Here is a 13,712-nt window from a genome sequence, read left to right as displayed (position 1 = left end):
AACTCATGCTGAGGAAGAATTTAATGCTGAGCATGAAGAACCTACCAATGTTGAGAAATCTCAAGATGATGTTGAGCATGGAGAAAGAGAAAGTGATGCTGTTGAAGGTCATGTTGAGCAACTTGTAGAAGAGGAGACAGTTGCTACTGAGTCCAGCGACGAAATTCAAGCTGGCCTTTCACCACCCAAAGCTCATCCACGAATGAGACTCAAAAAGAAGGCCCAAAAGCCAATTGATCTTATGGATGCCTTCTCTCCGGAAGAAATTGAGGATGACCTCTCCCACATCCAGTTCAAATACTTCTCGAATGAGACTGAGTCACCACCAGAAAATCCTATAGAAAAATAAGCCTCTGTTACTCAAGATGAGGAACAAGCCAGAAACCCTGAAGATCCAATCCAAGCTGCTCAAGGTGGCACACCTCCTGTTTCAACTTCACCTATCCAAGCTGAGCAAATTAACTTGTCTAATCAAACTCCACCTCCAACTCAACATGGTGATGACTCAGCTCCTGAAATCAATCACAGTCCAGTTACCAATCAAGGTACTCAATCTGGCAAAGAGCCAACTCCTCCACCACCATCAAGCTCAATACCAGCCTTTGAGTCTAATGCTGCTCAATTCGCATACTTGAGTGCTACTGAGTCAGGACGCCGTGTCATTGCTTCTGCTTAGTCCTTGCTTCAAGACTTACACCTTCCTCAGGCTGATGCACACCAATCTACTCAAGCTGAGTCCTCCCAACTATCAGGTATTACTCAGCTTCTAAGTGAACTCTGAGGACTCAAGGATCTGGTCAGTATTATCATTACGATTCAAACTCAGCAACCAAATCAAGGCCAAATAGCCAAACTGACTGAACTGATGCTCATAATTGGGAACCATATGAATTCTCTTGAAGGCAAGATTCAACAGCTGATGGCAGTCAATCCAGGGTATGCCACTTCTACTGAACTTCAAGGATATTTTACCAAGTTAACTGAAGAACTGACCAAATCGAGTGCACCCGGCAATACTGAGTTTGCCACCTCTGTCGAACTTCAACAATGCTTTACCAAGCTTAATGCTGAGCTAACCAGTACACGTGACTTAGTATCATCCTCTTCTCAGTGTACTATTGACCAACTAAGTGAAGCAGTCAGCCTACTCAACATCGACAGAGCACAGATGGATGTTGATCCAGTCTCCAACAGTGAACTTATGAGCTTTTCACGAGCTATAATGAAGGCAATGCGCATCAACAATGCCCATCGCATGTTTTATGATTCTGCCTTGCTAAAGCTGTACCATCAATCTTTTGGTCAGATCACAAGCTCGCTCACCTGGCTGAGCAAATCCCATGAATGCCTACTTAGCATGATCAACAGCTCCCTCTGGGTTCCTCGGCATATTCAGGATGACAGCGTTCCTGTAATTGATGGTTTGGGTGAAAGCACTAAGCGGCTTCAGCGCTATTCTCACTACCTCTCCAATGCCGCTCGCAATGAAACCTTCCTTTATAAACCCAATGATGGCAAAACGGGGGAGACTAGTCAAGGAGGAACTCAGCCTACAGGTAATGCTTCTGGAAGTAAAGAGAAAGGCAAAGGAATTGCTCATGCTGCCACCAAGCTCAGAAGAAGAAGAAGTAGAACTAGATGTACCACCAAGCTCAGAAGAAGAAGAAGTAGAACTAGATGTAGTCTAGTCTAGTAAATGTTGTTTGTTTAGAACTTGCATAGAAACATTTATATGTCCTGGTTGACTTTATCTTTTTGCTTAAATCTATGTCAAGTACAATTTCTCCAAAACCGGTCGATAAAATTGAACAAACAAATTAAGAAGTAAAAAATTACTCAGTATACATAAACTCTAAAACACTTAGGTAATAAACTGAGTAACTTCTAATATTTTTGAAAGCTGATTTAAAATTCAAAAAGATCAGATCTTGAAAAATCCAACATTAAATCTAAGTCAGCATACACAAGTGTCTTAAAAAACCTTGGAAAGTTTAAGACAATATGTGCAACCCTTACGGGGGAGTTATTTCAAAAATGTCAATCATGGGGTAACTTATAACTGAGTTCCATAATTATGTATTTTGCCAACATCAAAATGGGGGAGTTTGTTGAAACACCTTTTCCACAAGATTTTGATTTGACAAAATCATCCATGATTAATAGGCAATTAAATTTAAATGCTTTGATTTAATTGTACTAATGTGTTTGTTCAATATTGAGTGCAAGAATATATATATAAAGTAAGACAGGACAGAAGTCAGCATAAGCAAAGCTGAGTTAAACGGAACTCAGCATGACAGAATGAAAGCTGAGTGGAGTAGAACTCAGAAGCAAAATGAAGCTAACTAATTTTGAAGACTCCTTCAGAAGCGTTTAAACAGAACGGAGCTGACCAAGAAGGAACTCAGCTTAGAAGTTGAACATCCGAAGATAACGAATAAAGCTGAGTGACAGTCAGGACAGCATAAAGGATCCGTTCACTAAAGGACAAAGTTTGCCAATCTTCTGCACCAATAATTGGAACCTCGAAGACACACAAAAGACTAATTCCAAGAAACATGGGTCGTTGGATTATTGGTAAAAGACAACTGGCGCAAAAAGACAAGTCTGATGCAATAAGACAAAACCTGGCGCCTGAATAAAACAGAGGAAGGGAATGGCGGTACAGACTGAAGCTGACCAGAATCTGTCCCCCAAAAGAGCCGTTTTGGTGTTAACGGTAACAACAATTCAAACGATCCAAATCTACAGTTTTCCCTCTATAAAAGGACAATGAAGAACCTTGGATAATCACTGAAGCATCAAGAGAAAAATACAAAGAGAGAAAATCTTGAAAGCACTCAAATACAAAAAGATCTTACACCAACTTTTCCATTCTCTGTGTAAATGCTAGATTGATTGTTGTGTAATCATCTAAAGTGTTCTTTAGCATAAAAAGAACAAGTTTGTGATCAATAGGAAGATTGAGAGTGTTAAGCTGAGTGCTTGGTTGTAAGCATTCAGTGGTAGAGAAATCTAGGTGCTGGGTTGTAGCACTTAGTAGGAGTTGAGTAGACGAATAGAGGAAGGTACTCTTGCATATTCAACTGCCTTGTAATTGGTTTGTGCTCTACCGTTAAAGAGCTCAGTATTGGATTCAAAAAGCCCGGAGGACTCTGGGGACTGGACGTAGGCAGAGAGGCCGAACCAGGATAAGTGATACTGAGTAATCTCTGAACTCTCCCTTATATTGCATGTGTTGTTTGCTATATTTACTCAGCATATAAATTGCCTAAGCTGACCTTGAGTAAATAAGTGGTGCTGAGTTAGAAGCTGACCTCCAAGAGTGTCAATTCTCAACTCACAAGAAAACAACTTTAGTCAACATCTGACTAAAGCTGTCTTGAAACACATCTCACCAAGCTGACCAAAAGCTGAGTTAATAAACTCTCAAAAATAACTTCTAGTCAGCTTAATTAAAACGAGAAAAAGTTATATTAGTTCCTAACCCCCCCCCTTGGAACTAATTACCAGGGACCAACAAGATGGTCCATGCGTCTCGAAAAGGTTCTTGAAATAGATTTTCGAGGCTTCCGATTTGTTTCAGAGATGTGTCAGACCTTGTCTTTCAAGTTGACGGATTGTTGACGCTGACTTGATTATTACTCAGCTTGACTTAGCGGCGACTTTGATATTTACTTAGCTTGACTTAGCAGCTTCGACTTCAAGCTTTTCTGAAGAAGACGTTTCTTTCGTAAAGCTGAGTTGCATTCTACTCAGCGTCTACTGTGTGACTTGCTCATACTGACTTTGTTCTGTCTTTTTTTTATAAGCTTTCAGTTCCTATTCTCGTTAGTTAACTTACTCAACATTGAACAAACTCATTAGTACAATTAAATCAAAGCACTTAAATTTAATTGTTTTAATCATGGGAATAATTTTGTCAAATCAAAATCATGTGGAAAGGTGTTTCAACACAAAGTTCTAATTTACTCATATCTCATATATATATAGTTTTAAGCTAACTATTAAACTCTCAAATATCAACTCCAAGTCATACTTAATATCATGTATGTAACCCATGTCGCCAAATATCAAATAATTTACAAATTTTCATACACCCAATATTTTACTAACCATCAAATCTCATTTCTACCCCTCATTAGCTAGTTACTCAATCCTCAAAAAATTCCAAATTATTTCTTAGCTATCACCAAATATTCATATTCCTCATTTACTATCAATTATTGCTTAGCTATCACCAAATATCGATATTCCTCAATTACTATCAACCTTAGGTCCGAAGAATTTAATCTAGAGCTCTGATACCAAACTGTCACACCCGACCCTAGACGACCTCAATCGGCATCGGGCGTGAAATAGAAAGATCATAATCAATACTTAGGAGTCTCCAATTTATTTTTTTTGAAACAAAGGAGTCTCCAATTTATCCCAATATCATAATATCATATTTATTTATTTATTTTGGCTTTCCTCTTCAATATATATTCTGTAAAATAATTCATCTTCCTACTACATTAGTCTTTCGAGGACCTCAACATATATTTACCAACTCCATTATATTTCAATTGTAATATAATGGAGTTGGTAAATATATGTTGAGGTCCTGGAATGACTAATGTAGTAGGCATATGAATTATTTTAGAATATATATTAAAGAGGAAGGCCAAAATAAATAAATAAATATGATATTATGATATTTGGATAAATTGGAGACTCCTAAGTATTGATTATGATCTTTCTATTTCACGCCCGATGCCGATTGAGGTCGTCTAGGGTCAGGTGTGACATTATCATAGCTCACAATTGCCCTCAACCTTTTATCCTCATTCAACCGATTCTTTTTTATCCAATATGTTGAAACACCTTTCCACAAGATTTTGATTTGACAAAATCATCCATGATTAAGAGGCAATTAAATTTAAATGTTTTGATTTAATTGTACTAATGTGTTTGTTCAATATTGAGTGCAAATATATATATAAAGTTAGACAGGACAAAAGTCAGCATAAGCCAACCTGAGTGAAACGGAACTCAGCATGAAAGAATAAAAGCTGAGTGAAGTAGAACTGAGTATCAGAAGTCTCCTTCAAAGTTCCCAGAACGAAGCTGACTAAATTAGAAGACTCCTTCAAAATTGTATAAACAGAACGGAACTGACTAAGAAGGAACTCAGCATGGAAGTTGAACATTCGAAGATAACGAATGAAGCTGAGTGACAGTCAGGACAGCATGAAGGATCCGTTCACTAAAGGACAAAGTCTGCCAATCTTCTGCACCAATAATTGAAGCCTCGAAAATACACAGAAGACTAATTCCAAGAAACATGGGTCAATGGATTATTGGTAAAAGACAACAACACAAAAAGACAAAGTCTGATGCAAGAAGACAAAGACTGACGCCTGAGGAAAACAGAGGAAGGGAATGACATGTACAGTCTGAAGCTGACCAGAAGATGTTCCCTAAAAGAGCCGTTTTGGTGTTAACGGCTAAAACAATTCAAATGATCCATCTGCAGATTTCCATCTATAAAATGACAATCAAGAACCTTGGATCATTGCCGAATCACAAAAAGAAAAATCCAAGAGAGAAATCTTCAAAGCACTCAAATACAAAGATCTTACACCAAATCTTCTATTCTCTGTGTAAATGCTAGAGTGATTCTGTGTAATCTTCTAAAGTGTTCTTTACTGAAAAGAGAACAAGTGTTTTATCAATTGTTATATTGAGAGTGTATGCTGAGTGCTTGGTTGTAAGCATTCAGTGGTAGAAAAATCTAAGTGCTGGGTTGTAGTACTTAGTAGGAGCTGAGTAGATGAATAGAGGACGTACTCTTGCATACTCACTGCCTTGTAAAGGGTTTGTGCTCTATCTTGAAAGAGCTCAGTATTGGATTGAAAATCCCAGGAGGAACTGGGGACTGGACGTAGGCAGAGAGGCCGAACCAGGATAAGTCGTGCTGAGTAACTTCTAAACTCTTTCTCCCAATATATATATATGCATGTGTTGCTTGTGATATTTACTCAGCTTATAAATTGTTAAAATTGAAACTGAGTAAATCTGAGTGCTGAGTTGGAAGCTGACCTCCCAAGCGTCAATTCCCAACTCTCAAGTCAAGCAGTCTTAGTCAGCCTAGTACTAAAACTGTCTGACTAATCAATCGGCCGTGCTGACCAACACAATGAGTTAACAAACTCTTAAAATAACATTAAGTCAGCATAATTAAAAGCGAAAAAGTTACATTAGTTCCTATCCCCCCTTGTAACTAATTACTAGGGACGAACAAGTGGTATCAGAGCCAAAGCTCACTACTCAAAGATCTAACAATCTTGAGCTGATCCCGAAAAATGGGTGAGAATAGCACTCGTTTCCTTCCCGAGAACCAAATCACACAGATACTCCCTGAGGGACTATCAATAACTAGGCCTCCCCTATTCTTTGGATCCAATTATACATTCTGGAAGAATAGGATAAAGAACTTTATTCAAGCCACTAACATGAGTGCATGGCTTGCAATTGTTCAAGGTCCACATGTGCCATACAAAACTATTAACAATGAGAAAATTGTTAAAAGTGAAGCTGAGTGGACAGAGGATGACCTCAAAAAATTACAAAATAATGCTTCGGCTATCAATATGCTTCACTGTGCTCTAGATGGTGCAGAATACAATAAGATTTCAGGTTGTGAGTCAGCACAGGAGATCTGAAAAAAGCTGGAAGTGACTTATGAAGGCACCAGCAAGGTCAAGGAATCCAAAGTGAACCAACACATGCGATTGTATGAGCTGTTCGAGATGACTGACAATGAGGACATCTTAACAATGAATGCCAGGTTCACCAACATAATAAATGAGCTTAAAAGACTCGGTAAGAATTTCACTGAAGAAGAACAAGTGAAGAAGATCTTACGAAGTCTTCCCAAAAGCTGGCAAGCTAAGAAGACAGCTGTAGAGGAAGCTCAGGACCTGACCACATACAAATATGATGAGCTGATCGGTTTCTTGCTGACCCATGAAATCTCCATGAAAAACTTTGAAGCTAAGGAGAAAACTGAAGATAAGAAGCAGAAATCATTAGTGATGAAAGCTGACTCCACTGAAGCTGAGTCAACTGATGATGAAGAAATGACCATGTTTACTAGAAAAATGAAGAAGATGTTCAGAAGAAATGACAGAAACGGCAAAAGGTCATTCAGAAGAAGTGACAAATACAAAGCTGAGTCGAGTGACAAATACAAGAAGGACAGCTCCAAGTCTGTCACATGTTTCGAGTGTCATCAAACTGGGCACATCAAGTCAAGCTGTCCCAACCTTAAGAAGGGAAGCAAAAAAGCTATGGTAGCAACATGGAGCGATAGTGATGAGTCAACCTCATCTGAAGCTGATGTAAATGAAACAGCCAACATATGCTTCATGGCTGACGATGCTGACCATTCTCAATCTGAGCATAATGACCTCTCTGATGAAACTGACCAGGAAGTACATACTAATGAGGTAACACCCTTACTTTTGTTTAGAAATGAGATGGTAAATGCCCTGAGTGATTTATATAAGCTAACTAAAAAATGCAATAACAAAATATAATCACTCAGCAGGCGATGTGACGAGATTGAAGAGGTCAAGCTGAGTGACCTCCGATATCTCCTCCAAGACAACTCAGATTTACATACCAACATGCAAATCTTGCATAAGTTTGTCACGGAGGTTCAATCTGAGTCAAAGAAACTTAGAAAGGATGTCACAATCTTGCAGAGTCAAGTGAAAGACTCAAGTAGAAATAAACCCCATGCTGAGTACGCAAGTACTAGTCAGCATAAGCAATTCACTCAATGTGATTGTTGTGGAAAAATAGGGCACACAAAAGATGTGTGTTGGCATAACAAGCGGATTGTCCAATGTGACTTCTGCGGAAGAAAACACTACAAGAAAAATGAGTTTTAATGATCAAAATTTAATGTGGGTATAATTTCCACTCATTACAAATATGTTTTCAATACATTTAATGAGTGGAAATTACACAACCCTATTATTAAGGACTATAAAGTATATTTTGGCTCAAATTCACTCTGATTCCGCTCATTATTAATGAAATAAAAATCATTCCTTAATTATACCAAAAAAAAAACCACTCATTAGTAACCTTACCGCCCATTGCTATCCATTCCAATTATTTCATTCCCTCCAATTATTTCATTCCCCCCTAAAATCAGACATAAACTTCACGCTTTGGCCGAAAGATAAAAATCCCTAATTCCTGTTCGACCTAGGTTTGCTCCCATCTTCTCACGCTTTCAGCCAAAAATCCATCTTCATGTTCGGCCTAGGTTTGCTCCCATCTTCTCACTCTCATCTTCTGGAAATTAGGATCGATTGAACTTCTCTATTCAATCTTTAGTAGATTTTAGGTATTTTTCTCCTTCCCGTTGGCGGTATCTCTTATCCTCTCTTGTTAATTTTTTTTTTCCTGTTTTCTTTCTTGTTCTCATGTTTTCGTCTTTATGGATTTAGATTCAATGTATGCTCTTATATGTAAGTTAACTGGTTGATCTTTATGTTTTAACTAAAGTAGATGGAAATTTCTTAACTTTGACGTTGAATCCTAGATGTGAATTTTAACTTCTACTGTCTAACTGTTGATTAGGTCTTCAATGCTTTTTCCTAAGGGTTAGATTTATGCTACTGGTCATAATGTTAAGTTGTTCGATCATATGGAACTGTCATGAGAAGTACATGCAAAAAGTTTGTCTATTAAGGTTGGAAAAGTAAATAATTTCCAGCATTAATCCAAATCAAATTGTGTGTTTAACCTGGTTGACAAGGAACAATTATGCTTGTAGTCTCTGTTCATGGATATTTTGAGATTGATTTGCCAGATTATGAGCCAATAGGGGTTTATTTTGAAATGCAGATTAAAAGGCTTGAGATTCATTTTAGCCTCGTGAGACTCTTCCTTTTGTGAAGCAGTCGGATTTTACACCATAAGAATGCAATCCGAATCCTATCCAGTTTGTGAAGAATAAGGCTACAGTTTTTGCTCTGGGTAGAGTTTGAGGAGTTTGATGAAACATATGCATAGGTTTTCGAGTGCATTAAACGTGTAGCTAATGACCCAGTTAAAGTATCAGTTCAACATATTAAACAACTGACCTGAGTTTTTCTCTCTGTTTCCAATTTTCCAATGCTTGATTTGACTGCATCTCTATGTTGTGTGCTTGAATCTTTATATACCTAAAAAACCTGAAATATGTAGACTCTTCCTTTCGTATGAAATATGTAGAATATTCCTCTCCTTATAGTACTTAATTTGATTTGCTTTCTGACAGGCCTCTAATGTATTGAAGTTGGACAATTAGGTTGGTGAAGTTGGCAGCATCAGAAAATCAGCTTCAACAAACAAGGCTGAACTACAGAGTCATGAACCTCAGGACATCCTGACATCAGTTGGAGCACTTGGATTCCACTTTCACAGGATATCTAAATATACGAGACTGAATTTCAGAGTCATGAACCTGAGGTACACTGAAATCATGGAATCTCTGCTTAATCTATATTCTCAGTTGAATGTAGATATATTTGCTCTTTCTGTTCTTACTGATCCTAATAGTCAGTGTGTGTCATGAATTAACATAAAAGGATGAGTTCCGAACTTTGATATCAATGTTATACAAATGGAAATGCCATATACGAAGATGGTCAGGCACTTCAAGTTTATATTATTGCTAGGAATACAGACTTCAAATAATTTAGAAAATACATATTTGGATGACCGTACTTGAATGTTGATGTAGAAACCTTTCAAATAATTTAGTTGATGCCCATGATTTTAACTTCTTTGCTAAACCTTTCAAACTTTTTGGTTGAACTATTGATCTCCATTGTCTCTGACTTTCTGGATCAACTTTTCTCTCTATTGTTGCTATACAGGAAAATTCTACTCCCTCTACCTAGACCATTTGGTCTAGTTTGCATTGGAAAATATTATTTATGGTTAACTGTGCTTTGCTTTGTTGCTATGGGAAATGGAATTGACTTAGCTGGTGGTCCTGATGGTTTAGCTGGTGGCATTGCTGCATTGGCTTTTGTGGGAATGTTGATTGTCATGCTACCTATATGTGCAGGTTAGCATGTTCTCATTATTCTCTTTCTGGATGGGGTTATGGTTAATGGATTCTGGTGGGAGGTGTAGAAGAGTAGTTCACCAACATAATTTCATTTGCTGGTTGTGCATTTTCTCGATGGGTTATCAGTTCAGCCTGTTACTCATTGCTTCAGTTTTAACAGACTTGCTGATTATGCATTTTCACTGTGATTTTAGCCTAATGGACAATTTGTATTAATGGGCTGCATGTTCATGTTTCCCATGATGGTTCTTGGAAGTTGACAAATAACTTGCTTTATCTTGTATGCACTTGTATGCATGTAGAAGGTTGTGAGAGCTAGAGAAGATCCATTGTGTTGGAAGTGTTATTTTGTAAATGTAAAAACCAAATTACATAAGAGAATAAGCAATTAATATTTTATGGAAAGGTTGATTTTAGATCATAATAACTTGAAAACCTTTTTTTTTAAATAGCAATATTTGGATTTAAAGGACCCCTGCATGCTGTTGACGCCTGCTGTAAATACATAACCATAATCGGAGGCATAATCTGGGATTTTTCTTTTTCTAGGTGTAAACTAGTAAAAGGTTGATTTCACCCATCATTCTGTGGATTGAATTGAACCTCCTATCCTATGGTTATCTAATTCAACTAAAAGAGTGTTATTTGTTTCATTCATGTTATTTTCTCCAATTTCTCTATAGCCATGAAATTGTTTTTGATAAAAACGACTAACACATTTTTAACCGAATTTTATATTCAAAACTAAATTGTCATTGGAGACTTAATGTGACATTGAAATGAAAGATTAGGAGTTATGGTTTTGGCTTCTTAGAACCTTGAAACTTCAAATCTAATACTTCATGGTCATTGGAAAAAATACACTGACAGGGCAACGTTTTGAATGTAGACTAGCTACAAACAAAACAAAACAGAGATAACAAATGGTTGAATGAATAGCAGATGACATTCTAAAGTTAAGGGTTCATCAATAGTCTGTAACATGTTCACAAGAACAAGACCAAGGCTAAGGTTTAATGTAATGTAACATCTTCACAAGTTTCAAAAAAAACTAATATTTGGATGCATTTATATGTCTGATGCAAGAATTAGGTTCGTAATTTTGATAATCTTGCAAGTCTAGTTAAGCTATGAATTAGGTTCATAAAAACCAAATCTTGTTTCTGTTTGTGTTTCTTTTATTAAGTGTAATTTTTTTAATGTATCATGAATTGGATCTCCTAATTATTGAAGAGAGCTGCTGCTTATTTGATAGCCCAGACTCATCTCATGTGGATTATCTACAACGAGCATTATAAGGTACGGAGATGTCCGAATGTGCTCCATCTAAAGAACAAGTTACTCAACAATCTGATTAGTTTCTATGAAAATTTGGGTGAATTCAAATATTCAATCAACAGAAGCATTTGGTCTCTATTCGTGCCTTATGAGGTATATAACAGATTATTTTAAGTAGTACACTTTTAAAAGATTTATGTCATATGGCTATATAGGTGCCATTTTTGCTCATTACAGTAGCATGGTATCAACTTTTAATTTGCATTCACAAAGGACCCATCTTGCTCTGCTTTCTCAATATGAACTATCATGTTATCTTTTATCATTAATATCATTACAACTGCTGCTACTCTCTTTAAACTTGTTAATGAGTTGCTTCTTTTGATATCACATGTCATTGATTGTTGTTATCCGTTTTAATGTCTTAGAATGCGCTATTAGTCATAATCTGATCGTTTAATTAGTTTAAATTGTCATTTTGAGCTTTGTATTTCAATTATTTGACATATTTGGTCCATGTGCTTCGCACCATTTATTTTATAGGTCCTTTTACTCCAAAATTGGCCTTTGATTTCGGGTTTTGAAATACAAGGACAGTCAAACAATTGGAATATAAGTTTCAACTTACTGCTAGAGCTTCTTCTTACCCGTGAGAATTATATGTTGGATATGGCACTGTTAATATTATTTTATTTAGAGTTTAATGTTTGCAATTGGTTTAATTTTCTACTTGTTAGGCCCGTATTTCATGGTCCATTGGTACTTTTATGTTAAGGTTATACAGTATCCTTCTTTTTGTTCCCTTATTCTTTGGCTTTGCACAATTAAGACTACTTAGAAGGCACAACTGATCTATAGGTACATTGGTCCTATAGTCACATTAATCTATGAAGTGGGTGTGTTCTTTAAGCTGTAAAATAATGTTATTTAATGGTTAATTGATGCAGCTTATACAAGATATTCATTCTACTGAACATGAGGACAATTTCATTGGCTCTTCCTATGTCCTTGTTTATGTCATGATTGCTGTAAGTTTTTGCCTTCTTTTCTTGGTGCTTCTGTAACCAATTCCAATTCTATTTATTTTCTTTCTACTTGCTAAGAGAATAATTGACTACTTAGGCTAGGTTTGTTTTTAATCTTTTAGCTGGAAACTGCTTTGTTATTGGTGTAAATGTAATTTCATTTTCTTGGTTTATTAATTTAATTAAAATCATATCTTGGATTATTTTTATTGTCCTTAATCTCTATCGTTATTTTTTCGCAGGTTAATTGACGGAAGAACTTTTTGGACAAATTACCATTCTAGTTCGAATTTTGTTTCAAGACGAAAATTATTAATCTACTATAGTTAGAACTTTTGAACATATTACAATTCCATATATTGTATTGTAATTATTGAATAATTAAAATTTGAAAATGTATATTCGATAGTTTTATTGGTTAATTTGTAAAAATGTATGATATTTCTTATAATTAATACAAATTTTTACTTTTATTGCCACCACTATCATCATAAATATTTCTAATGAGTGGTTTTGTAATCAGTACAAATATTTTTAATGAGTGTATTTTTAATCATTATAAATAATTATAATATACATATTTTTAATCATTATAAATACATTTAGTGAGTGTATTTTTTCATCATTATATGCAGTTTTTAGTTAGGGTAAACGTCCACTCATTATAAGTTAATAATGAACGGAATTTTTCCGCTCATTAATACTTTTAGTAAGAAGGGCTTTCTTAAGGGGAAAATTCCGGTCATTAAAAACCTTTAATGAGTGGAATTGGACTTTTAGTGACGGGATTTCCTGTCATTACATCTCCTTTTTCTTGTAGTGAAAGGGCATTCCACAAAAGTATGCTGGCACGCCCAACACAACAATGCTGACCATACTCAGTACAACCCTCAAAGGGTACCTTTTTGTGACTTCTGTGGTAAGCCTGACCACACTATAAAAGTATGTCGTCACAAGTTGAAATATGACTTTGCACCTGTTTACGCTAACAAGAAAGGACCCAAAAAGAATTGGGTACCTAAAAACGAATAGTTTAAAATACAGGTCAGCTTGACATGCGTGGAGAAATCATACAGGTCAGCTTGACATGCGTGGAGAAATCAAAACTTTGGTATATAGACAGCGCATGCTCAAGACACATAAAAGGTGATGAAACTCAGTTCATCACACTAGAGCTTAAACGAGGAGGTAGTGTAAGCTTTGGAGACAACAAGAAGGGCAAGATAGTTGGCTCAGGAACTATCGGAGGTAACCCTAAAATTGAGTCAGTCTCCTTAGTTAAAGGTCTC

The 13,712-nt window shown here is 36.3% G+C and overlaps 1 protein-coding gene across 4 annotated transcripts; it reads left to right on the top strand.

Annotated features, from left to right (window-relative positions):
- Positions 1-8,168: 8,168 nt before the first annotated feature.
- LOC136205141 (uncharacterized) lies at positions 8,169-12,845 on the top strand. Of its 4 annotated transcripts, none has more exons than XM_065995632.1 (6): positions 8,169-8,404; positions 9,353-9,513; positions 9,924-10,117; positions 11,376-11,551; positions 12,346-12,426; positions 12,666-12,845. In XM_065995632.1, exons 2-6 carry the CDS (start codon positions 9,503-9,505, stop codon positions 12,672-12,674), a joined length of 471 nt encoding a protein of 156 aa, XP_065851704.1. In that variant the 5' UTR covers positions 8,169-8,404; positions 9,353-9,502; the 3' UTR covers positions 12,675-12,845. The 4 variants fall into 4 exon arrangements, with proteins under 4 accessions (XP_065851704.1, XP_065851705.1, XP_065851703.1 ...); XM_065995633.1 differs by having other exon boundaries at positions 8,170-8,323; positions 9,323-9,513; XM_065995631.1 differs by having other exon boundaries at positions 8,170-8,404; positions 9,323-9,513.
- Positions 12,846-13,712: the final 867 nt, after the last annotated feature.

The sequence above is a fragment of the Euphorbia lathyris genome, chromosome 9 (assembly GCF_963576675.1).
Source record: "Euphorbia lathyris chromosome 9, ddEupLath1.1, whole genome shotgun sequence".
Taxonomy (NCBI): domain Eukaryota; kingdom Viridiplantae; phylum Streptophyta; class Magnoliopsida; order Malpighiales; family Euphorbiaceae; genus Euphorbia; species Euphorbia lathyris.
This window is presented reverse-complemented; position numbering and strand designations above follow the sequence as displayed.

What these genes read in the sequence shown, in the direction of transcription:
- LOC136205141 (XM_065995632.1), top strand. An exon ending in CATGCTACCTATATGTGCAG is followed by an intron (nt 10,118 to 11,375) that starts GTTAGCATGTTC and finishes CTTATTTGATAG; the next exon opens with CCCAGACTCATCTCATGTGG. An exon ending in CTCTATTCGTGCCTTATGAG is followed by an intron (nt 11,552 to 12,345) that starts GTATATAACAGA and finishes TAATTGATGCAG; the next exon opens with CTTATACAAGATATTCATTC.